General features: G+C 39.8%; 1 protein-coding gene across 2 annotated transcripts in view; it reads left to right on the top strand.

Annotated features, from left to right (window-relative positions):
* Nucleotides 1–24,667, top strand: part of adgra3 (adhesion G protein-coupled receptor A3) — a 147,055-nt gene that overhangs the window by 117,211 nt on the left and 5,177 nt on the right. For both annotated transcript variants that reach the window (XM_048603661.1, XM_048603655.1), the window contains exons 15-17: nt 7,797–7,921; nt 13,113–13,236; nt 20,057–20,202. In XM_048603661.1, the coding sequence (XP_048459618.1) occupies nt 7,797–7,921; nt 13,113–13,236; nt 20,057–20,202 (395 nt within the window). The remainder of the gene's footprint in view (nt 1–7,796; nt 7,922–13,112; nt 13,237–20,056; nt 20,203–24,667) is intronic.

Genomic DNA, 24,667 nt, shown 5'->3' on the forward strand with positions numbered 1-24,667 from the left:
TCAGCCTTCCTGCTCCTCTGATGCTGCTTGGCCTGCTGTGTTCATCCAGCTGTACACCTTGTTATCTCAGATTCTCCAGCATCTGCAGTTCCTACTAGCTCTGAAACAGATTTAAATTTAATTGTTTTTTGTCTCAAAGTGCCTGGTTTAAATTAATTGGCTGATTTTCAGACTAGTTGCCTTAACAAAACAAACTACTGCCTGGGTTGCTAACCATACACCCTTTTGATACAGTGTTTCAATTTCAGGAGCTCTCTATGCACTTGCACATTTTTTTTTCTTTAAAGCTAGAAAAAGCACATCATCTTTTAAAGAGACCACACTACCAACCCCCCCATCATTTTACAAACATCAAATTCTAACAAGCTGCTTTCCAACCAACCTCGCAACACCTCCCCCCTTAAGAAAAAAAAGAACCATTATGATGAAAAGATGGTTTCATTTTTATTCCTCTAAACCTTAACGCCTTTATTACTAGAACCATAGGCCATTAATCTAGAGTTACCCATTTCATATGAATTCTATATACATATATAACATTGAACAGGACTATCTTATATAAACATTTTTCTTTTACACTTGTGATAAAGTACCTGTAATAACATTTTCATGACCCGCAACATGTACAATCTGTAAATTAAATGGTTGTAACTTAAGACTCCAAGAAATAGCCTGGTGTTCTTATCTTTAAATCTTTCTAAAAATGTCAAAGGGTTGTGATCAGTATACACAACCATCTCTGATACATTGTTTGCAACATAAACGTTAAAATGTTGTAAGGCTCAATAGTTCTAATGGTATGCTGTTCCAATAGATATAAGCCTCACTTATAAAAAACAAACTTTAAAAAAAATTAAAGCTAAATCTCACAAAATTACAGCCAGGATAGGACTTCCAGAATGCTCTGCGCCCTCTCCGCTGATCTTCAAACTCAATAATTCTTTTTCAACAGTTGAATATTTTTTCTGGTGACTAATGAGTTTCTTTGGAAAAAAGCCAATTGGCTTTTCAATTCCACAATCATCCTCCTGTAACAACACAGCTCCAAGCCCTACATCACTTGCGTCGATAGTGACTTTAAAGGGTTTCAAGAAATTTGGTGTGGCTAAAACTGGTGCAGTGGTTAACACTGCTTTTAAGTTCTCAAATAACTCTTGGCATTGTTCTGTCCATGAGAATTTCGTGGTCTTCTTTAACAAATTTGGCAGCGGTGCTACCACGCTACTGAAGTTTGGTACAAATTTCCTGTAAAATCTGCTCAGTCCCAAAAATCATAGCACCGCCTTCAAGCGCGGTCATGGAAATTCCTGGATGGCCTTCATCTTCATGTTCCTTCATGTCATCCATCTGTGTCCAATGTGTGCCGTAAGAATGTCACCTTCACAAATTCTATTTTGCCAAACTTATGACCAAATTTCCTTCCATGGCTTCTCAAAGAGCTCTGCTAAATGTGCCATGTGATATGTCCACAAGTGGCTAAAGATCACTAAGTCATCTATATAAATGGCACATTCGTCAATCCTGCCACGACTCTGTCTGTAAGTCTTTGAAATGTGACTGGTACGTTCTTCATTCCAAAGGACATTACTTTAAGTTAATATAGCCCGTTTGGGGTTATAAAAGCAGAAACTTTTTTCACTATCTCCAATAAAGTTACTTGCCAGTAACCAAGAAGTCAGTTCAACTGTGTGATGCAAGTGGCTTGTCAGACATTCTCTACACAGCCGTTCAGCCTTGGAATTGGGTAGGAGTCTGATTTAGTCACCGGTGTTGATCTTCCGATAATCTACGCAACATTGTTGAGTATCATCAGGTTTGGGAACCAATACAATCGGCGAACTCTACTCACTTTCACTCTGTTTGATGATGTCTTCTTGGAGCATCACTTCCATTTCCTTCTGTACCTGTGCTGCGTTGAGAGGATTAAGCCTATAGGGTGTTGTTTTATTGGAACAGCATTCCTTATGTCCACTTCATGTATTATAGCATTTGTCCTCCCCATTCTATTTCTATATATGTCCTCATAGAGCTGCAACAAGCCTTTCAATTCAGTTCCCTATTCCTGAGACAGAGAGCTTACTACCCTATCCCGCTTTTTGAGGACTTCCTCATTATTCAATTTATTCTGAGGCACATCAAAATCCAAATCATCTGGATTTGATTCCTTCCTCTGAGTGGCAGTAACTAATACCTGTTTCTCTGGTTCCCTTTTCCTGTCATGTAAGGTTTCAGCGTGTTCACATGACATACCCAATTTTTTTTTTCCCTATCTGGCATCTTTACCAGATAATTCACCTGACTTAACTTCTTAATCTGATAGGGACCACCAGGCCTTGCTTTGAAGGGATCTCCTACCACTGGTAACAACGTCAATATTTTACCCCCATGGGCAAACGTACAAATTTTGATTTCTTATCTGCTTCTTGCTTCATTAGATGCTGTGCCACCTATTTACCCACTCTGTTTAATCTTTGTCTCATCTCAGATACATAATCTAACTGTGAGATCTCTGACTTCGGACCTATCAACCTTTCCTTAATTAAATTTTAAAGGCCCTCTTACTTCGTGTCCGAATATCAATTCAAATGGAGTAAACTGAGTTGATTCATTTGGAACATCTCTAATAGCAAATAACATAAATAAAATATAAATGGAATACCCTTATCCCAATTATTTGGGTAATCCTGACAATAAGCCTTCAGCATGGTCTTTAGGGTCTGATGCCACCTTTCCAATGCTTCCTGGGATCTAGGATGGTACACACTTGATTTAAAGTGTTGGATACCTGGACTATCCATGACCACCTCATATAATTTGGCAGTAAAATTGGACCCTTGATCTGACTGAATCTCTCTGGGTAGTCCATAACGGGTAAAAAAAAAAAAAGAAGCAACTCCTCCACAACCTTCTTTGCCTTGACATTCCATCATGGAATTGCCTCTGGAAATCTGCTCGACACATCCATTATGGTTAGCAAATACTGGTTCCCACTTTTGGTTTTAGGGAGGGGAACCTACCCAATCAATCATAACCCACATGAAAGGTTCTTCAAATGCAGGAACTGGCATCAAAGGCGTTGGTTTTGTTACTGCCTGTGGCATTCCTTCCATCTAATACATATGACAGGTACAGCAAAATTCAATCACATTTTTATGTAATCCAGGCCAATAAAAATGTTTTTGTATCTTAGGAGTCTTCCCCACTCCTAAATGACCTACTACACATAATTTGTGTGCTACTCCCAATACTTCCTGTCTGTACCCTACTGGCAACACAATCTGGTGAACTTCTGCCCATTTCTGCTCAGCACTAACCTGCCAAGGTCTCCACCTCCACCTTAGTATTCTGTCCTTAAGGTAATAACATTCTGGAATGCATTCTGATTTCTTTCTGAGTAGGCTTTATAATCTAAATCTTTTATTGTCTCATCTTTTTGTTGTAACTCCATTAGTCTTTCAGAACTAAACATCTCTGCCTGATCCTTTTCCTGTTTAGGTTTTTCCTTCATCATTTCATCAAACAGGGTGTCAGCTAACTGGACTTCAACTCCTTCATCTCTCTCTTTGATTTTCCCTTCTTGCGTTAACTTAAGACTGTGGGATCTTGTCACCACAGAGTCCGGAAAAATTCCAGGGTTTTTTTTTAAACTCTTCAATTCCCTGGTTTTCTTTCGGCTTCTCCATACAATGGGCATCACTCCCACCTTTGATCCAGCTAGGTTATTTTCAAGAACAAACTGTATTTCTGGAATAGACGCTCTTTTAGTTACTCCCACTGTTACTTCTCCAGTCTTGATTGGACTTTCCAGCCTTATCTTACACAGAGCAACGCTAAATCTCTCTCCATTTATTCCACAGGCTATCACTTTCTTGGGTAACATTAAAGGGGTGCAAATACTTTCATCTCTTACTATTAGAGACTGACCAGCTCCCGTATCTCTCAGTATTTTAACTTTGTTGCCTTCTCCTCTTGTTCTTCCTGAGTAAACCTTACCCACACAGGTGAAGTCTTTGAAGAGATCAGGCGCTATCTTACTTTCCAGCCTGTGAATCGGCTGTGAACTCTCCTGAAGCTCCTCGACTTCTCGGGATTTCCTTCACTACCTCAACTAATCCCACTCATTCAGCCTCTTTTACCACATCCTTTTTCCCAGTACCTCTTTTAATCCACCAGCACTGTGACTGTGTGTGTCCCCCTCTATTACAGTGGAAACATCTGAGGCCTTTCACCTCTTTTCCACCCTCTTGGTTTCTCTTTTCACATTTGGTAAACTATTCATTGAAGGATCTCCTGTTTTCCTAATTTCTATCCCTTACAGAATGAAATTGCTGTAGGAAGTTAGATTTCAATTTATACACTAATACATATTCATCCGCCATCTCTGCAGCTTTTCTCGCTGTTTTAACTTTTTATGCCTCCACATGAGTTATCATCATTTCACAAAGTGAGTTTTTCAATGTTCCAGCAGAATAATCTCTCTAAGATCCTCATAAGTCTTTCCTATCTTTAATGCTCTCACGCATTGAAGTTACTATATTTAATACTTTCAAACTCGACAGAAGTCTGACCTGGTTCCTCCTTTATTTTTCTTATATGCTTCTGGTACCAATTTATAGGCACTCAAAATAGCTTGTTTCACATCCTCTTTGTCTCCTGACACTGCCTCTGACAGTGCTGCAAACACCTCACTAGCCCTGCCTACCAACTTGGTCTGAATCAACATTATCCACACAGTCTCTGGCCAATTCATCTGTTTAGACAATTTCTCAAATGAAATGAAAAAGGCCTCTACATCTTTTTCATTGAATTTTGCTAAGGTTTTGACATATTTATATATATCCTACCAGATCTTTTTCTACGATGCGTCTGCTCACCATCACTCCTCCTCACTAAGCCTATCTTCTACCTTCATTTCCATTAATTTACATTGGCTATCTTGTTTAATTGTAAACTTTTGAAGTTCAAACTCTTTTCTTTTACCTCTACCAGAATGATTCTTTTCTTTTTGTTCTGTTTTTAAGTGTAATTCAAGCTGTTTCAGCCAAGAATCTCCTTTCCCTTTCTTTATCTTCTAACTTCAATTGTCTAATTTGCAATTTAATTTTTTCTAACTCCACTGCACTTGACTGTTTCTCTGGGAAACCTAAATGCTTGACTAACTCTTACAATTTCAGCTTTCCTCTTATCCCTAGTTAAACCCAATTGTAGCCTGTTTGCTAAGTCTGAAAGTTTATCCTTCTTCTCTTTCTAAACTTACTTGGCAAATTTTGGAAGCATCTTCAAACTCCAGAACCTCTTTAGCAACGTCGGAGCCATTTCCGCACTTTTGATTTAATTAACAAACCACAAGTAACCGAAATTAAACAGATTTTCCACTTCTCACCTAATTTTAATCTTAAAGATCTAGGACACTAATCCCCAAGTCTGTTTAAATCTGCTGGGACCTATTGTTCCCCAAATCTGTTCAAATCTGTCCATATCCATTCAGATCCCATACACAAACCAGCCAGATCCTGGACTCAAGCCCCCAATCTGTTATGAAGCAGAGGTCAACCCCCTCTGATAACTAAAACCAAAACACCCAGAGAAGCTCACCTCACCATATAATCTGTTAAAAGAAGTGCACAAAGTGGTATAACCCTCTCATGCCCAGTCTCTTACAAAGGGGAGGTTAAATGAAATGAACTCCTGACAGTCATTTTCTAATCAACAAGTATGAATGTATTTATCTAACTCTAACAGTGAACAAATTAATAGAACCACTAACTAATGGAGCAATTCCCCCTTAACTACTAAGTATTCCAGAATAAAACAAAATTCTAATAGCTTGCTGTTCCAATAGATACAAGTCTGACTTAGATAAACCAAACTAATAAAAAAAACTTAATCTGTCAAAATTACAGCCAGGATACGTCTTACGGAATGCTCCATGCCCTGTCTGCGAATCCTCAGTCTAGAATGCCTTTCTCCGTCGAATTCTTGACTCAGGAATATTAGCTAAGAGTGCCGCTATGCCTTTATTTAGATGATGGGTACTCTGACAGCCCAGAGAATTCTGTGTGAGCCAGTGATTTTCTCTTTAGAGCTGATGGGTTGTTAACTCTATTAGATGGCAGTTGCTCTCACACCGATTTTCAAATGTCCTGTTTTTTTTTAAACCTCGATGACCTGTTAATTTCTTGCACTCCGATTGGCCCTAGGTTGCCAAAGCCATCAGATTTAAATTTAATTGGATTTTGGTCTCAAAGTGCCTTGTTTAAATTATTCGGCTGATTTTCAAACTAGTTGTCTTAATAACAAAGCTAACTACTGCCTGGGTTGCTAACTATACAGCCTTTTGATAGTGTTTCAATTTCAGGAATTCTCTGTGCACCTGCACATTTTTTTTCTCGAAGCCTAGAAAAAACACATCATCTTTTAAAGGGACTGTGCACTCTTCTCCCCCTGCCCCATCATTTTATAAACTTCGACTTCTAACATCCTGTCTTCCAATCCACAAATACTCTACCCAACTTTGCAACATGTGATAGAGGATCGAAAAGTGGATACACACATTTGAATCATAAATTGTTACAGCTTAGGCACGCAAATGTATGTGCAGTTTTCTCCAGTGTGAAGTGTAATTGTTCTCTGCTTGTTTTCTCTTTTTGTTCCTGTTCCCCAGATCATTTGATGACATTTTCTAATAAATCAATTAATTTCATTTTAAAAAGTTTTAGAATCTTATTCAATAATTATTTGTGATGGAGTGTTTCATATTCTCTCTTTTGTGTCACCCTTGGCTCAGTGGTAGAAATCTTGCCTTCTCTAAAAGGTTGTCTTCATTGTTGCTGTAGAAACTTCGGCATATTATCTAGGTTGAGATTCAGTGCAGTATAAGTTCAGTGGGTAATAAGAAAGGCAAATGGAATAATGGTCTCTATTTCAAAGGGCATGGAATACAAGAATAGCAAAATCTTGCGAAAACAAGGCACTAGTTAGACCACGGTGAATTGTTTTGGCCCCTTATCGAAGGAAATAGAAGGCAGTCCAGAGAAGGTTCACTATGTTGATCCTGGGTATGGAGGGATTTGATATGAGGAGGGTAATTTTGGCCTGAATTCAATGGAGTTAAGAAGAATGAGAGGCAATTTCATTGAAATTGCATGATTCTTATAGGATTGGACAGGGCAGATGTGGAGAGGTTGCTTTCCCTTATGCTAGAGTCTAGAACTGGGAGCATTGTGTCAGAGTAAAGGGTCACCCAGTTTGATGTATTGGAATTTCACCCTTGAGAGTAATGAATCTCTGGAATTCTGTCGAGAGGTGTCAAGGCTGTGTCATTAAGTATATTCAGGGCTGAGATAGGCAAATTTCAATCAGTAAGAGAATTGAGAGTTATGGGGAAAAGGCAGGAAAGTGGAGTTGAGTAATATCAGCTCAGTCATTGAATGGAGGAGCAGACTGATGGGCCAAATGTCCTACTTCTGCTCCTACCTCTTATGGTCCCTCCTTCACAGTCTGGGGTGTCATCTTTCCAATCACAGTTTAAACTCAGGATCCATCAGCTTTCTCAGGTGTGTGGTAAAGATCCCATGGTAGTTCCCAAAGAAGAATAGGACTGGCCAATATGTATTCTTCAAACAAAGTTTCCAAACGGATTAACTGGTAAGATGGTGCTACCTATGTGAACAGTTGAACTGCTTTATTTGTGGGAAAACTGTTTGCTCTTAATAGTCATTCCTCATTCTCTTCATGAATACATGTTTTCTATCTTTTATCTGTGCTTGATTGTGATTTTTGTTTGCACCCATCAGGATCTGACTGGTGCTGATTTCCTTCTGCAGTTTGTTGACCTCTTGCATCCAGTAGTTTATGTTGCTGCAGCAGTATTGCTCACTTGCTTGGTCATAATTATGGCCAGCTACATTTACTATCACAGGTAATGCCTTTTACTTGATGCTATGAACCAATTGTGGTATTCATCTGAACTGTTTCTTACAAAAAATAATCCAGCCATAAAATGTCAACTCAAGGTGATTTGAAATATAATTTTCAAAATGAGGATTTTTAAAATGTGCTGAGCAAGACAGGGAATATAACTAATGTTTTTCCAATTGACATGCACTCTGAGTCTGAGTCTAGGTTGATCAGACCATGAAATCTTTCCATCTGCCCTCACCCCCTCAAATGTCTGGTTTTCTTGGATTTGCTTTTAAAAGAACTGATCAATGTTATGTTATTAACACCAACTCTGGACTTGTCTCCTTTCTTTCCAGCCATTACCACTTAATTTATCTTCAGCTCTATGACCGCTAATATCTCTCACCCCCTAACCTTCTGCTGACCTACACTTCTATTCCATTTGTTCCTCCACCTTCTAATTCACTAGGGTGGAGTAGAATGTGGTGGTGTTGGTGAAGGAAAGAAAAGAATTGGCATAGGGTTTTTCTTGTTTTGACATGCTACATCACCATTAGCAGCTATACACTTCTCTTAGACCATAGAACATATAATAATACAGTACAGGAATGGGCCCTTTAGCCCACGATGTTCTGCCGAACATGACACCAAATTCAACTAATCCCCTCTGCTTGTCCTTGGTCCATATCCCTCCATTCCTTGCATATCCATGTGCTTATCTAAAAGTCTCTTAAACGCCCCTATCATTTCTGCCTCCACCACCTACCTTGGCAGCATGTTCCAGACTCCTACCACTCTGTTAAAATAAAAAATAATTGCCCCTCACATCCCCTTTGAACTTTACCCCCTGTCACCTTAAATGCATACCCCCTAGCTTTAGACATTTTAATTCTGGGGGAAAAGATTCTGACTGTCAACCCTATCTATCCCCTATGCATTTCATAACTTTATAGACTTCTTTCAAGACTCCACTGCTCCAGAGAAAACAACCCGAGTTGTCCTAGCCTAACCTTATAGCTCATACCCTCAAATCCAAGCAGCATCCTGATAAATCTCTTCTGCACCCTCTCCAAAGCCACCACATCCTTCCTGTAAAGTAGCAACCAGAATTGAATGCATTACTCTAAGTGTGGCCTAACCAAAGTCCTTTAAAACTGCAATATGACATCCTGACTCTTGTAAAAACTGAAAGAACTGCGGATGCTGTAAATCAGGAATAAAAACCGAAGTTGCTGGAAAAGCTCAGTGGGTCTGGCAGCATCTCTGAAGAAAAGATCAGAGTTAATGTTTCGGGTCTGGTGACCCTTCCTCAGAATTGGGGAATGGTCACCAGACCCGAAATGTTAACTCTGATTTTTTTTTTTTCCACAGATGCTGCCCGACCTGCTGAGCTTTTCCAGCAACTTCTGTTTTTAATCCTGACTCTTGTACTCCGTTCCCTAACCAATAAAAGCAAGTTTGCCATATGCCTTCTTTACACCCTACCTACTTGTGTGGCCACTTTTTCAGGGAGATGTGGACTTGAACCCCGAGATCCCTTTGTACATCAATGCTTTTCAGGGTTCTGCCATTAACTGTATACTTTTACATAACATTTGATCTCCCAACGTGCAGCACCTCACACTTATCCAGATTAAACTCCATCTGTCATTTCTCCACCAATATCTGCAACTGATCTATATCCCACTGTATTGCTTGACAACCTTCTACACTATCCACACCTCCACCGATCTTTGTATGATCTCAAACTTACTAACCCACCTATCTACATTTTCATCCAAGTCATTTATACATTTATCGCAAATAGCAGAGATCCCAGTACACATCCCTGCAGAACACCACTAGTCAGGGACCTCCAGCCTGAAAAACATCCTTCCACCACTACTCTCTGTCTTCTGTTCTGAATCCACGCAGTCAAGTCACCATGGATCCCGTGCATCTTGATCTTCTGGATGAGCCTATCATGACGGACCTTGTCAAAAGCCTTATTAAAATTCAGGTAGACCCACTGCTCTCCCCTCATGGATCACCTTTGGTACCTCCTCGAAAAATTCAGTCAAGTTAGTAAGACATGACCTGACCTGCACAAGGCCATGCTGACTGTCCCTAATTAGGCTATGCTTTTCAATCCTATCCCTAAGAATTCTCTCCAATAGCCTCCTAACCACTGATGTGAGACTCACTGGTCTGTAGTTTCCTGGATTGTTCCTATTTCCCTTCTCGAACAGAAGAACAACATTAGCTAGTTGCCAGTCCTCCGAGACCCCTCCAGTGGCTAATGAGGATACAAAGATCTATGTCAAAGCCTCAGCAATCTCCTCTCTTGCCTCTCTCAGTAACCTGGGGTAGATACCATTGGGCCCTGGGGACTTACCCACTTCAATGTTCTTCAAAAGACCCAAAACCATTTCTTGCTTGATCTCAAAATGCACTAGCTTATTAGCATGTTCCACACAAATCCCACTATCCTCTGTATCCTTCTCCTAGGTGAATACTGATGCAAAGTACTCATTTAGGATCTCACCCACATTCTGGCCCTCCAACCAGAAGTTCCCTCCTTTATCCTTGTGTAGTCCTATCTTCTCTCTATTTATTCCTCTTGTTTTGGATGTATATATAGAATGCCTTGGGATTCTCTTTAACCCTAGTTGCCAAGGTCATTTCATGACCTTTTCTTGCTCTCCTAAGTCCCTGCTTGATTTCGGTCCTGCTCTCTTTATATTCCTCACTGGCCCTGTCTGATTTGCTTGACAACCTTCTATAATATCCACATCTCCACCGATCTTTGTATCATCTCAAACTTACTAACCCACCTATCTACATTTTCATCCAAGTCATTTATATATTTATCGCAAATAGCAGAGATCCCATATCTTACATATCCTTCTTTCTTCCTTTTGACTAAATTCACAACCTCCCTTGTTATCCAAGGGTCCCTTACCTTGCCATCCTTGTCCTTTCTCCTTACTGGAACATGCCGATCCTGAACTGTCATCAACAGGTTTTTAAACAATTCCCACATGTCAATTGTGGACTTGCCTTATAACAGCTCCTCCCAATTAACACTCCTTAGCTCCTACTTAATACTAATGTGATTTTCCCTCCCCCTGGAATCATCGAATGCCTGTAACGTGGAAGCAGGCCATTCAGTCCATTGAGACAACACCAATCCTCCAAAGAGCATCCATATGGACCCACCCTACTACCCTATCCCTACAACACTGCATTTCCCATGGCTAATCCACCCAACCTACACATTCCTAGACACTATGGGCAATTTAGCATGGCCAATCCGCTTAACTTGCACATCATTGGAGTGTGGGAGGAAACTGGAGCACCTGGAAGAAACCCACACAGACATGTGTAGAATGTGCAAACTCCACTCACCCGCAGGTGGAATTGAACCCAGGTCCTTGGCGCTGTGTGGCAGCAGTGCCAACCACAGCCACCATGCCACCCCTTGTGACTTGGGCTTCACAAGACCCTGATGTTTTAATTATTTGTGCGTCAGTGCCCCCTACGTACAGTTCATGGAGATGCAGAAGGTATGAGAAGCCATCCAACCTGTTTAGCCCATTCCACCATTCTGCTGGAATACTTTTGATCTGCATCTCAACTTCGATTCTCTCTATCTATTCTATAACATTTAATGCCCTGAAGTAACATTAACGTGAAGAATCAACAATGAAAATCATCTTATGGAGTTATTATCTCAACTAGAACTTCCAGTCTGTCTATGTAGAGTCAGAATGTATTGTAGAGAAAGTGGAAATAACGTGTATAAAACTTCACCAGATAGTTGTGGATTTGAATGAAAGCTAACGTGGAATTTTCTCATTCTCAGATAAATTTAATGCTTACAATTTGCGTTTAGAGTTAAACATTTCATTTCTTACTAACTATTAGAATATAAACTGGATCATTATTTTCCCAACAGTGCCTTCCTGCGTGCAGCGAATTAAAAACATCCTTATGATGTATTATCTCTCAATGAATTAAGTGAGCTTGCAGACGTCCTTTGGGAGCAAGCTGCAAGAACCGGAAACTTAACAATAAAAGATTGTGTGCACAACAGAATACAATTCAGGGGCAAGAACAAATTGGATCCAGTTTTTTGTGTCTAATTAATGTGGTTAATCATTATGGATGGTTAGAATTTGTGGAATGGTTGAACTTCACTGTCACGCAGGCAGGCTGTGGGGTCCAGAATGATCACACGAGCCTAGAAACCAAGTAAAATTACTTGTCTTTCAATATAATCTAAAGGTAGACATGTAATGCTGTAGTGATCATTTGTAATTAGGACTTGAATCTTGTCCGAGTTATCGTTGAATGACTAACAATTCTTAAAGCAACAGTAACCAAGGAATGAAATCTGGGCAGAATTTTATACTCCCATGTAGATGGATTTGCTTGAGAGAGGCCTGTAAAATGCCACGGATACCTCACTGGCACATACCCACATGTCCCTTCGACAGCTGCATATATACAGGTGGCAGAGGTGTCTTGGGTGCTGTGCAAACCCATACACGACTTGAAGCAGCTAAGTAAAGGTCACTTCCCACTTCTGTCACTATTTTACAGGCAATGCATTGAGGTTGGTAACTGGTCAGAAACTCGATAGGTGACACAGCTCAGGTGAGAAAGTGAAGCGTTGAGGAAAGCTTACTTTGCAAACCCTTATTTCAATCAGAGACACTCCGCCAACCCTTAAAAAAAATTAAAAGCACCAGACATCCCAGCATTTCTACAGTCCATCCTAGCCAACAATTTCTTCCTCACCATAGCTTGGCATGATTGATATTAAATCACCATGGACCCATGGAATTCAGCCAGAACAAAGATTCACTCGTTTCCGCTTCGCCGTCAGAACTCTGATTACAGTAAAATGTATAATTGTGTTGCCCTTTAATTAATAAGCCAGTCTTTTTTTAGTTACTAATTATCCTGCACAAATACAATCTTAACCCCTAGAGCAGTAAAATGTGCTTGCTCTTTACACTAATTGCAAATTTAATGGAATAGGAATCTAACTTGTGGCATTGAACAAGATGACTGTTCCTTGCCACACTGGAACTTTGAAGCCAACTGCAGTTCTGCTGAGTTGACTGAAGTGGGATAAGAAAGGGAAAAGGAAACCTTGAAACGTTATTTAACATTGATTTGTGATCATTTGGTAACAGCCCTGTTGATTTATTTTGTTTTGGCAGTGCAATTCGGATCAGCCGAAAGAGCTGGCACATGTTGATTAATTTCTGCTTTCACGTTTTCCTGACATGCGCAGTGTTTGTAGGTGGTATCAATCAGACTAGGAATATTAGCGTTTGCCAAGCGGTAAGCAATTTATTTCATCCCTTCAAATGCTTTACATTATGAATGTTACCAGTGGAGAAACAGACAACAAGCAATTGGGACTTGAATCATGCCCTAGTTATCATTGAATGACTAACAATTCTTAATACAGCAATAACCAGGGAATGAAAGCTAGCCAGAATTTTATGCTTCCATGTAGATGGATTTTCTGAAGGATCTTTGAAAATGTACTTGTACATTCACTTTTTATTTACTATAAATGAGCCTAAGTTAAGACAGTAGGGAATAATGGAATCGTATCACCAAAGACATTCTATTGCTCGTAACTATTTTCCACTGGCTAGTGCTTATTAAAATGAGGACATTTCAAATAGAATATTTTTCCAGTTTTAGTGCGAACTGTCATTCCTAAATTCAGTCAGGTATATACATATTGTTGATAAAATGAAGCTGTCTCAGGAAAAAAAAAGTGTACCCCTTACAGCACCATTATAAAATGTTTCCAATACTAAAACAAATTTTCTTTATTACTTCTGAGAAAGTGCTCCAGTTTTGTAAGTTTATGCTGTGGATTTTCACCCTTTAGAAACTAGCCATACTAAAATTCTCTCTCATTTCAATCCCAACAGTTTGGGGTACATTTAAATCCAAGAAAGAAATGTGTGTGACTTGGTAAATATTTTGTCAATCTGAATTTGATCACTTGTTTAGACAAACAGCATCAACTGATTGAAGTCAATTTTCTCCTGCAGATGTTTAGATATATTATCCATTGATGGTTTGGGACTTAGTGAACAGTGTTATTTCCCAATTGTTTTGTCAAATTGATACTCTGGAGTGATTGAACATGGTTTAGCTTCCTTGATTTTGAGCTAGCTAATTTGATACCATTTGAGCTGCTGCTCTCATATTTACATTTCACTTTGCAAGTCTTCTGTAAAGATGCTTATCAATTTTATTTAATTTGTAACTATTTTGAGAAAGGAATTTTCTTTAACTATCTCCCATTATGCTCCTATGGCACTTATTGGAATCAAATTAATCACCTGTTGTGCCTTACAATTGGTGGGCCTGCAGATACAATACAACCAGATTTCCTCAGCCACCAAAGTTGAAAGTTAACCTCGGAGTTCTCACCAAACCCAGAGTGGAGGAACAGGAGAACTCCCAAAGCAAGATATAGATGAAGTTGTCTTCCATACACTCTAAAACAGTTCTATATAAAAAAAAACAGAAATAAATTATGTATTTTGATTATTAGTAATGTAGAATACTACTTATATTCAATTTGTGATTTCAGTTATAAAGTGAGTTTAATTGAACATGCCTTGAGATTCAACTCAACTTATTCATTAAATTGTCTTAAAACTTTTGACTGTTCAACCGTCTTTGAAGAAATGTGTGCTGCCACTATCGAAATATGGTGTTCACAACTTCACATGTGACCGCTTATCCGACTATTATCCATTATCAGAAAGCTTTACTCAGGGCAGATTGTAGAAAGGAAACCCAAACTTGCTTTATCCTTTTGTTTCCTCTCCCTTTCATTTGATGCGGCTTGATTCTTTCTTTATTCTATCACATTGATTTGGACAAGTTGAATGATTGGGAAAATAAATGATAGGTGCAGTATAACATGACTATCTATGCTGTTTTCCACTTTGGTAAGACAGACGGAATAACAGACTATTACTTAAATGTTGAAAGTTTGGAAAATGTTCTTGTAGAAAGGGTTCTGCGTGTCCTTGGACATTAATCACTAAAAACATATAGGTGCAGCTATTAGGGAGACAAATGTTTTGTTGGCCTTCACTGCGAGGAGCTTTTAAGTACAGGAGTAAGACTATAAGATATAGGAGCAGAATTAAGCCATTTGGTTCATCGAGTCTGCTGTGCCATTCAAAAATGGTTGATATGTTTCTCAACGCTATTCTCATGCCTTCTCTGCTTAATCCTTGATCCCCCTTACAAATCAAGAATCTCTGTCTCTACCTTAAATACACTCAATGACTTGGCCTCCACAGCCCTCCGAGACAATATGTTACACAGATTCACCACCCTGAATCTGAAGAAATTCCTCCTCATCTCAGTTCTAAAGGTCATCCCTTCACTTTGAGTGTGTGACCTCAGGTCCTAGTTTCTCCAACTAGTAGAAACAACTTCTCCACATCCACTCTGTCCAGGCCTTTCAATATTCTCTAAGTTTTAAGAAGAGCTCAATCATCCTTCTAAACTACATAGAGTACAGACCCAGAGTTCTCAGCCGCTCCTCAGATAGAAAGCCATTCATCCCTGGGATCATTCTTAGAAAGCTCGTCTGGATCACCTCCAACACTAGCACATTCTTCCTTAGATACGGGGCCAAAACTGCTCTCAATATTCCAAATGCCATCTGACCAGAGCTTTATACAGCCTCAGAAATACATCTCTGCTTTTGTATTCCAGCCCTCTTGATGTGAATGCAAGCATGACATTGGTCTTTCTATCTGCCAACTAACCTTGAACGTTAACCTTAAGAGAATCCTGAACTAGCACCCCCAAGTCCCCTTTGTGCTTCAGACTTCTGAATTCTTTCCTCATTTAGAAAATAGTGCACGCCTCTTCTCTTCCTATCAAAGTGCATAACTTCATACTTTCCCATTAGGTATTCCATCTGCCACTTCTTTGCCCACTGTCCTAGCCTGTCCAAGTCCTTCTGCAGCCTCAACACTACCTGCCCCCTCCATCTATTTTTGTGTCATCTGAAAACTTAGTAGTAATGCCCTAAGTTCTTTCATCCAGATGGTTAATGTATAATATGAATGGTTTGCAGTCCCAACGCACACCTCTGCGGAACTCCACTAGTCACCAACTACCATCCTGAAAAAGACCCCTTTGTCGCTCCTGTCTGCCTTCTGCCAGTCCGCCAATCCTTTATCCTGGCCTCTATCTTGCCCCTAACACCATGGGCTGTTACCTTATTTAGCAGCCTCCTGTGCAGCATCTTGCCAAAGGCCTTCTGGAAATCCAAAAAGATGATGTCTACGGGCTCTCTTTTGTCTAACTTGCTCGTCATTATATCAAGAAAGGCAATGTCATAAATTATTGTAACCAATGATTCACAAAAATTTGATAGGATAACAGCCTTGCTGTGATACATATGATAAAGCGTTGTGATGATGAATTGCAAACAGTATCAAGCAGTTTATCAATACTGAATAAAGTGTAAAATTTGTTACTTGTATGAATTTTAATGCAATACACTTTTGTCTGGTAAATCGTATGCTTTGGTATAGTAGTTTAATTCATTTTAAATAATTTACTTAGTGGGATTTTTAGAATATTGAATTGCAAACAGGTGAAGCAAATGATTTTCCCACTGGGATTTCAGTAAAGCATAATTTAGCACAATAAATGTATACATTATGCAGTGTGATATACAATATATTTGAGTGTCTTTAGTATATTAGTTAATGGTAGGGTGAGGAATGAGTGGTGATATCAGTGTGATAGCTGGGAACAGACTTTGGAATGTCAGTTATGGTGGTTTAAAACATTACATTAACCGTATCCCAAAAAACAAATGGGTATGTGCAAAAATTTTCTCGTGCATTGATATCTGAATGTTGATTCAATCTTGCTGCTAAATTGAGCTACTTGAGCTGTAGTAATTGTTGATTAACATATCAATACAGTTATGCAAATGATGGAAATACAAAATCTCATTTGAGACTAAAATTGGCCATTTATCTACATGTCATATTTTCATTTAAGTTTCCCTTCTTGTCTGGTCTCCTACCTGACCATAAAATTTATATTGCAAATTATTCCCATCAGCTGTTCGTAGAAGCATTCAGTACAGAAGAGGCCCTTTGGCCCATTGACTCAGCACCGCCATAAATATGCTACTATCTACACTTGTTCCACTTTGCTGATCTAAGCTCATAGCCTTGAATGTTAGAACACTTCAAGTGCTCATCCAAGTACGCTTTAAATGTTGAGAGGTTTCCCACCTCAACTAATCTCCTGGCTAGTGCATTCCAGACTCACATCACCCTCTGGTGAAAAAGTTTTTCCTCAAATCTCTTCAACTTCCTGCCTTTCACTTTGAAAAAAATGCCCCCTTGTTATTTAGACTAAGGGAACAGCTGCTTTCTATTCAATCCGTCCATGCCCCTCATAATCTTACATACCTCTATCAGGTTACCCCTCAACCTGCTTTGCTCCAAAAGAAAACAATCCACACTTATCCAGATAAAAATTGAAAGAACTGCAGATGCTGTAAATCAGAAACCAAAACAGAAATTGCTGGAAAAACTCAGCAGGTCTGACAGCATCTCTGGAGAGAAAGCAGAGTTAACGTTTCGGGTCGAGTGACGCTTCCTCAGAACCCGAAACATTAACTCTGATTTCTCTCCAAACGTGCTGCCAGACCTGCTCAGCCTTTCCAGCAATTTCTGTTTTTGTTTCCAAGCTAATCCAGCCTCTCTTCGTAACTGAAATGCACCATCCCAGGCAACATCCTGGTGAATCTTCTCTGCATCTCCTCCGGTGCAAACACTTCTTGTAGTGTGGTGACCAGAACTGCATACAGTACTACAACTGCAGCCTAACCAAAATTCTGTGCAGCTCCAACATTACCTTTTTTTTTCTTATAATCTGTGCTGTGACTGATAATGGCAAGCATTCTGTATGCCTTCTCAACAACCCTATTCATCTGCTCTGACACCTGCAGGGATCTGTGAACAAGTACCCCAAAATCCCCATGTTCGTTTGAGCTTCTTAGTGGCTTGCCACGCACTGAGTACACTCTTGGCTTGTTCCTTCTTCCAAAGTGCATCACCTCACGTTTATCAGGGTTAAATTCCATCTGCCCATCTGATCAATCCTGTAACCTAGCACCTTCCTTCTCACTGTCAACCCACCCACCCCATTTTTGTGTCATCCACCAACTAATGTGTCCCTCTCACATTCTCATCTACATCATTTATGAATATCACAAGCAATCAGCGACCGAGCACTGATGCCTGTGATATGCCACTGTGCACTAGGCTCCATTCACACAGCCTTCTACTAGCACCCGTCTGTCTCCTGTCACTAAGCCAGTTTGGATTCAACTTGCCAAGTTACCCTGGATCTTATGAACGCGTCCCTTCACCAGTTTCACGTGTGGGACCTTGCTGAAATCCATGCATTGTTTCAATATTTGGGGTGGCTCAGTGGTTAGAAACTGTTGCCTCACAGCACCAGGGACCCGGGTTCGATTCCACCCTCAGGTGACAGTGTGGAGTTTGCACGCTTTCCCTGTGTCTGCGTGGGTTTCCTCCGGGTGCTCTGGTTTTCTCCCACAGTCCAAAGATGTGCAGGCTAGGTGGATTGGCCATGCTAAATTGCCCGTAGTGTTCAGGGATGTGTAGATGTGGTGGGTTATAGGGGAATGGGTCTGGGTGGGATGTTCTGAGATTCGGTGAGCTTTTTGGGCAGAAGGGCCTGTTTCCACACTGTAGGGATTCTATGATTCTATGCTTACTACTCATTCTGTTATATTTAATCAGCAACTCTTCTGCATATTAGCACTAGGTCTTTTTGCTGATTTTAAATTTCTGTAGTACATGTGTTCTGCTGGAATGTCTCTGATTTTTAACTCACCTGTGGGCACCTGGCACCAAGAGTTGTGAAAAAGAATTCCCATTTTAAGTACAGTTTCAAACAAAAAGTGCTAGAGAAACTCAGCAGGTCTGGCAACATCTGTGAAGAGAAAAACAAGGTTTATATTTTGAGTTCAATATGATAGTTTATCAGAACTTGCTGCTGTAGATTTTAGAGATAGTAGGAACTGCAGATGCTGGAGAATCTGAGACAACAAGGTGCAGGGCTGGATGAACACAGCAGGCCAAGCAGCATCATAGGAGCAGAAAGGTTTTACCTGGTGTTGAAACTTGTTTTAAGAATAAGTTGTGTGTTTATAAAATGGATTATTTAGGGCGGCATGGTGGCTCAGTGGTTAGCACTGCTGCCTCACAGCACCAGGAATCCAGGTTCGATTCCAGCCTCGGGGGACTGTCTGTGGGGACATTCTCCCTGTGTCTGCATGGTTTTCCTCAGGGTGCTCCGGTTTCCTCCCGCAATCCAAAGATGTGCGGCGTAGGTGGATTGGCCATGCTAAATTGCCCATAGTGCCCAAGGATGTTTAGGTTAGGTGGGTTAGACATGGGAAATACAGGGGTAGGGGAATGGGTCTGGGTGGGATGCTGTTTGGAGGGGCAGTGTGGGCCTGTTGGGCTGAATTGGCCCGTTTCCATACTGCAGGGATTCTGTGAACTCAATGAAGAAGCTTGGTAGAAGTCTCTTTTATTCTGGATAGCAGTACCTAAGGGAAATAATTGGCCATTTTGCTGATTTAGTTTAATTATTTATACCAATGATGTGACTCATGCAGTAATATTGTTTAATTATCAGTGTACTCGTCATGTCACAGTTGTAACACAAGGAGCTTGCTGTAGCAACAATCGATGGAAAGTGATTGGTTGGAAAGTGAAGGGGGACCAGAAAAGGGACGGGGAGCAACAGTCAATGCCAAGGTTGCATTTTGTGAATAGAACCTTCATAATTTCATCGAGAGGTTCTTGTGATGTTTAGGTGGAATGTAGGTATAGGATTATGCAAAAATCACTTAAATTAAGCAGACGTATTTGTGGTAAACAGTTTCATTGGGTTATAGAGGAAAACATATTAAATACATATTGTAAATCAACAGTAAAGCACAAATACATCATCATTGCATGGTTTTCCACAGTATAATGACAGATTGCCAGATTCTATATTTTGTAATTCCTCACCTATTGATCCTTTAAAATTGTAGGTTGGAATAATTCTACACTATTCTACCCTGGCCACTATCCTGTGGGTTGGTGTCACAGCACGAAATATTTTCAAACAGTTAACAAGGAAATCAAAGAGATGTCAGGACCCTGAAGAACCTCCGCCTCCACCTCGGCCAATGCTCAGGTGAGAAAATTCATAAATATTTCACAAGCTCTATACGATTCATTTCAGTATTTTGTTCTTGATCAGACAGAAGTTAAAGATGGTTTCTCCCTCCCCCCATGAGTTGTTTTTTCTTTTGATGCTGCTTTCATGGATGGAAGATGTATGAACTTCCTACTTTTTTAATTTCAGACAGAATGGTTTTATTGGACTTTACCTTATGATCTTGCTTTGATTATCTTAAGTAATGCTGTTTGCAAGGAGACAATAAGGACTGCAGATGCCCACCACCAAAAAGAAATTTCCTTCCCCACCCCGACACTTTCCGCAGGGACCATTCATTCTGCAATTCCCTTGTCAGCTCTACTGCACCAACTTCTCCACTACACCCGATACCTTGCGCTGCAACTGTAAGAGGTGCAACACCTGCCCCTACACCTCCCCCTCACCTCTGTCCAAGGCCCTAAACAATCCTTCCAGATCCGGCAGAGGTTCACCTTCACTTCATCCAACCTTATCTATTGTATCAGTTGCTCCTGATGTGGTCTCCTCTATGTCAGGGAGACAAAACGCAGACTCAGGGTCCAGTTTGCGGAGTATCTGCGCTCTGCATGCAGCACCCAACCCGACCTTCTGATTGCCATCCATTTTAATTCCCCCTCCCCCTCCTCTGGCAACATGTCTGTCCTTGGCTTCCACCACTGGCAGAGTTAGGCCAAACGTAAACTGGAGGAACAATATCTGGTATTTCACTTCGGAAGTTTACAGCCCCAGGGCCTCAATATTGACTTTACCACCTTCAAAATCCCTCCACCCCTGGCCTTATCCATGTCCAGCCCTCCTCACCTCCCTAACCTATCCATCTTCCTACTCACCTATCTGCTCCACCCTTCCCACTGACCAATCACAATAACTTCTTACCTGCATCCACTTATCACCATCCTACCTACCCTTCCCCAGCCCCACACCCCCCACTCTGTTTACTTCTGAGCTCTCCTCCCCCTACCCAGTCCTGATGAAGTGTTTCAGCCCGAAACGTTGATTTTCCTGATTCTCGGATGCTGTATGACCTGCTGTGCTTTTCCAGCTTCACATCTATTGACTCTGTTTGTAAGGAGAATCATTAAGATGAGGCGTGTCTGCATATGCACTTGTAAAGATTCGTTCTTGATCTTGGATCACCAGAAAAAGCACTCAGAAAGATTTGTTAGAAAATATTGAATTCTATCCAGAAAGATTAAAAATGTATTAGAGTATAGTAAAATTATAAAGGAAATAAATCATTAAAATGCATTTGTACCTATGGCCAATGACAATTTGAAAAACAGGTGAAAAGGAGAAAATTGACAAAACTGTCAAGGCTGCAAGAAATCAGTTGTGTATTCTTAAGCGTGGATCTACTGAGAAATCCACAAACTTTGAATTATTATGTAGCTGGTATACAGGGTCCATTTAATAACCTAGGAGTTTGCTCATCGAATGAGAAAATGTTGCTTTTTAAATCAAAATCAATGTTAAGACATCATGGGACAGGCCTGTTTCTGTTTTAGACATTGATTAGTAACTAATGTTTGTAGTTATATTTCTTTTCCAGCCTTTAACAATTTGATCCCAGGAGTTCTGCATGATTTTGTAATCAATTCTGTATGGAACTTTTAAATTTCTTTTATATTGATCTTTTGAGTATTTTCAATTTAAAGAAACTGAAATCTGCAGACTATTAACTGAGACTTGCATTTAATGCTACAAACAACTTCCAAAGCTATCACTTTTTCATCATTTCTATCCCAAAATATACAGTTAAAAGTTGTTAAATACACAGAATTGTGTGGCATACTAAAATGAACTTTGATGCATAAACAGCTTCTCTAACTGAACCTGTAGATAACTCATGTTCTTACTTGCTGGTTTTCACACTACACTTGAGACCTACTTGGATGAGCTAGGAATTTATTGAATTCAGAAATATCATTCTTTCTAGACAGTCCACCTGAGACAACTTGGAAGCTGTATAAACATGGAAATTAAAATCCAAAGCTAGTTTAATTTGATTTTTTTTATTTGATATGATTTATTATTGTCACATGTACCTAGCTACAGTGAAAAGTTTTGTTTTAAGATGCTAATTGCAAGTTTTTGGTGCTATATTGCAGAACATGTCCACTTTTTTGTTCTAGGCATTCTACAATCTAACCATACTGTCCTGTATTTAATAAGTTTTGAAAATACATATTTAAATGACAAAACCTACAAGTGACCACTCAACAAATTGTCTGAGATAGTGGTTGTTTTTTTGGTGTACCCGTTGGAACTGGAGTGATAGCCAATTTGAAGTTCTCCTGCTTTGTTGGCATAGAGTTGTTGATTTACCATCCTCTTTAAACTACGTGCTGCACCAGAATGGCTGAAATTTCTTAGTGTTATGTTAATGAGACCGAGGTCTCAATGTTTCTGGTCCCATGCTGTCATCAAATGTAACAGAAGACTCTGTCTGACTAGAAGCTTGGGAGGCATCAAACATCATCTCTTTGTAACTTGTCCTGTCCTCAGTTTGATCCTAAGGAGACCTCAGATTTTTCTCCTAATAAAGGAAGTACTATATTACAAAATTCTATCAAAGTATGGGCAATATTTGGGAAGATTACACGTCATTTTATTTTTAGTAAAATACTATTCGCAAGATAGATAAACCCAGTTCTGAGGAAGAGTCACTGGATCCAAAATGTTAACTCTGATTTCTATCCACAGATGTTGCCAGACCTGCTGAGCTTTTCCAGCAGTTTCTGTTTCTGAATACAGCATCCACAGTCCTTTTTGGTTTTTAGATAAACCCAGTATTGGGTGAAACATAGAATTTGGGAGCAGGAATAGGTCATTTGGCTGTTCAATCCTGTTCTGCTGCTATTCAGTATGATTATGGCTGATCCTCTATCTCGGTAATGTATTCCCACTTATCCCCATTCTTGATGCCTTTAAGATCCAACAATTCATCTAAATCTTTGTCTTCCTTGAATATTTGTGATGGCCTTCACAGCAGTTTCTGGTAGAGAATTCCATAGGTTCACTGCCTTTTAAGTGAAGAAATTTTTCTCCATCTCAGTCATAGAATCATAGGAACCATAGGAATCATAGAATCCCTACAGTGTGGAAACAGGCCATTTGGCCCAACAAGTCCACACCGCCCCTCTGAAGACTATCCTACCCCGATTCGTTCCCTTACCCCTGCATTTCCCCATGTCTAACCCACCTAACCTGTGCATCCCTGGACACTATATAGCATGGCCAATCCACCTACCCCGCACATCTTTGGGCTGTGGGAGGAAACCCACGCAGACACGGGGAGAATGTGCAAACTCCACACAATATTCTGCCCTGTTTCCTAAGACTGTGACCCCTGGTTCTACCCTCTCCACCCAGAGAAATCGTCTTCCCTGTATCTAGTCTGTCCAGCCTGTTAGTAGTTTATACATTTCAATCAATCCCCTCTTTCTTCTAAAACCTAATGATTACAGGCCCAGTTAAACTAAACTCTCCTTATAGGAGTGGGACTAAATCATACAATAAATCTAAAAATAAACTTCACATATTTGAAATGTTTGGCAGGTTCGTCAGCTTCTGAGAAAGGTAATGAAGATAAATAACATTAAATTTGAAATTTTTTTCAAATCTTATAAATATTGGAGATCTGAAATAATTTATATTTTCTAAATATTTTATATATGCAGACAATAAGTGGACTGGTTACAGAATAATGTAAACAAGCATGTAATTACTAATTATTTTGTAACCTGTTCATTTAAAAATTAAAATAATATGCACATTTACCAGAGACACAAACTTAGGATCATTATTAAAATAGATATTAATAATGCAGTAAGGAATTCAGAAAAATCTTTTTTTTTTAACCCAGAGAACCGATAGAACGTGGAACATGCTGTCACAAAAAGCAGTTAAGATGAACAACATTGAATTTTACACAGAGAGTGGTGGGCGTGTGGAATGCGCTGCCGGCAGTAGTAGTGGAGTCAGATACTTTAGAAACTTTTAAGCGACTCTTGGATAGGCACATGGAGGATAGTAAAATGTAGGGTATGCGTGGTAATTTGATCTTAGTAGGATAATAGGTCGGCACAACATCGTGGGTTGAAGGGCCTGTACTGTGCGGTACTGTTCTATGTTCTATGTTCTATGTATATAAGAGGAAGCTGGATAAGCATGTGGGGGGAGAAAAAGTAATGGGAGATTATAATAGCATTAAATAGAATGGGTGGGAAAGGGCTTATCTGGAGCATAATTCCTATCATGGACCTATTGGGACAAATGTCTTGCTGTTGTGTTGTATGTTATGTGTACACTAATGAGTCTGAAAATATTGTAATTTCCCTTTCTAATGTGCATTGAGCTGTTGTGAAGCAACATACTACCTACATATTGAACTATGTGTTTGTTGATGGGCACTGGTTTAATCTTCAATGTTCCCTTTGAT

This window comes from Rhincodon typus, chromosome 1, assembly GCF_021869965.1.
Source record: "Rhincodon typus isolate 14 chromosome 1, sRhiTyp1.1, whole genome shotgun sequence".
Classification (NCBI taxonomy): Eukaryota; Metazoa; Chordata; class Chondrichthyes; order Orectolobiformes; family Rhincodontidae; genus Rhincodon; species Rhincodon typus.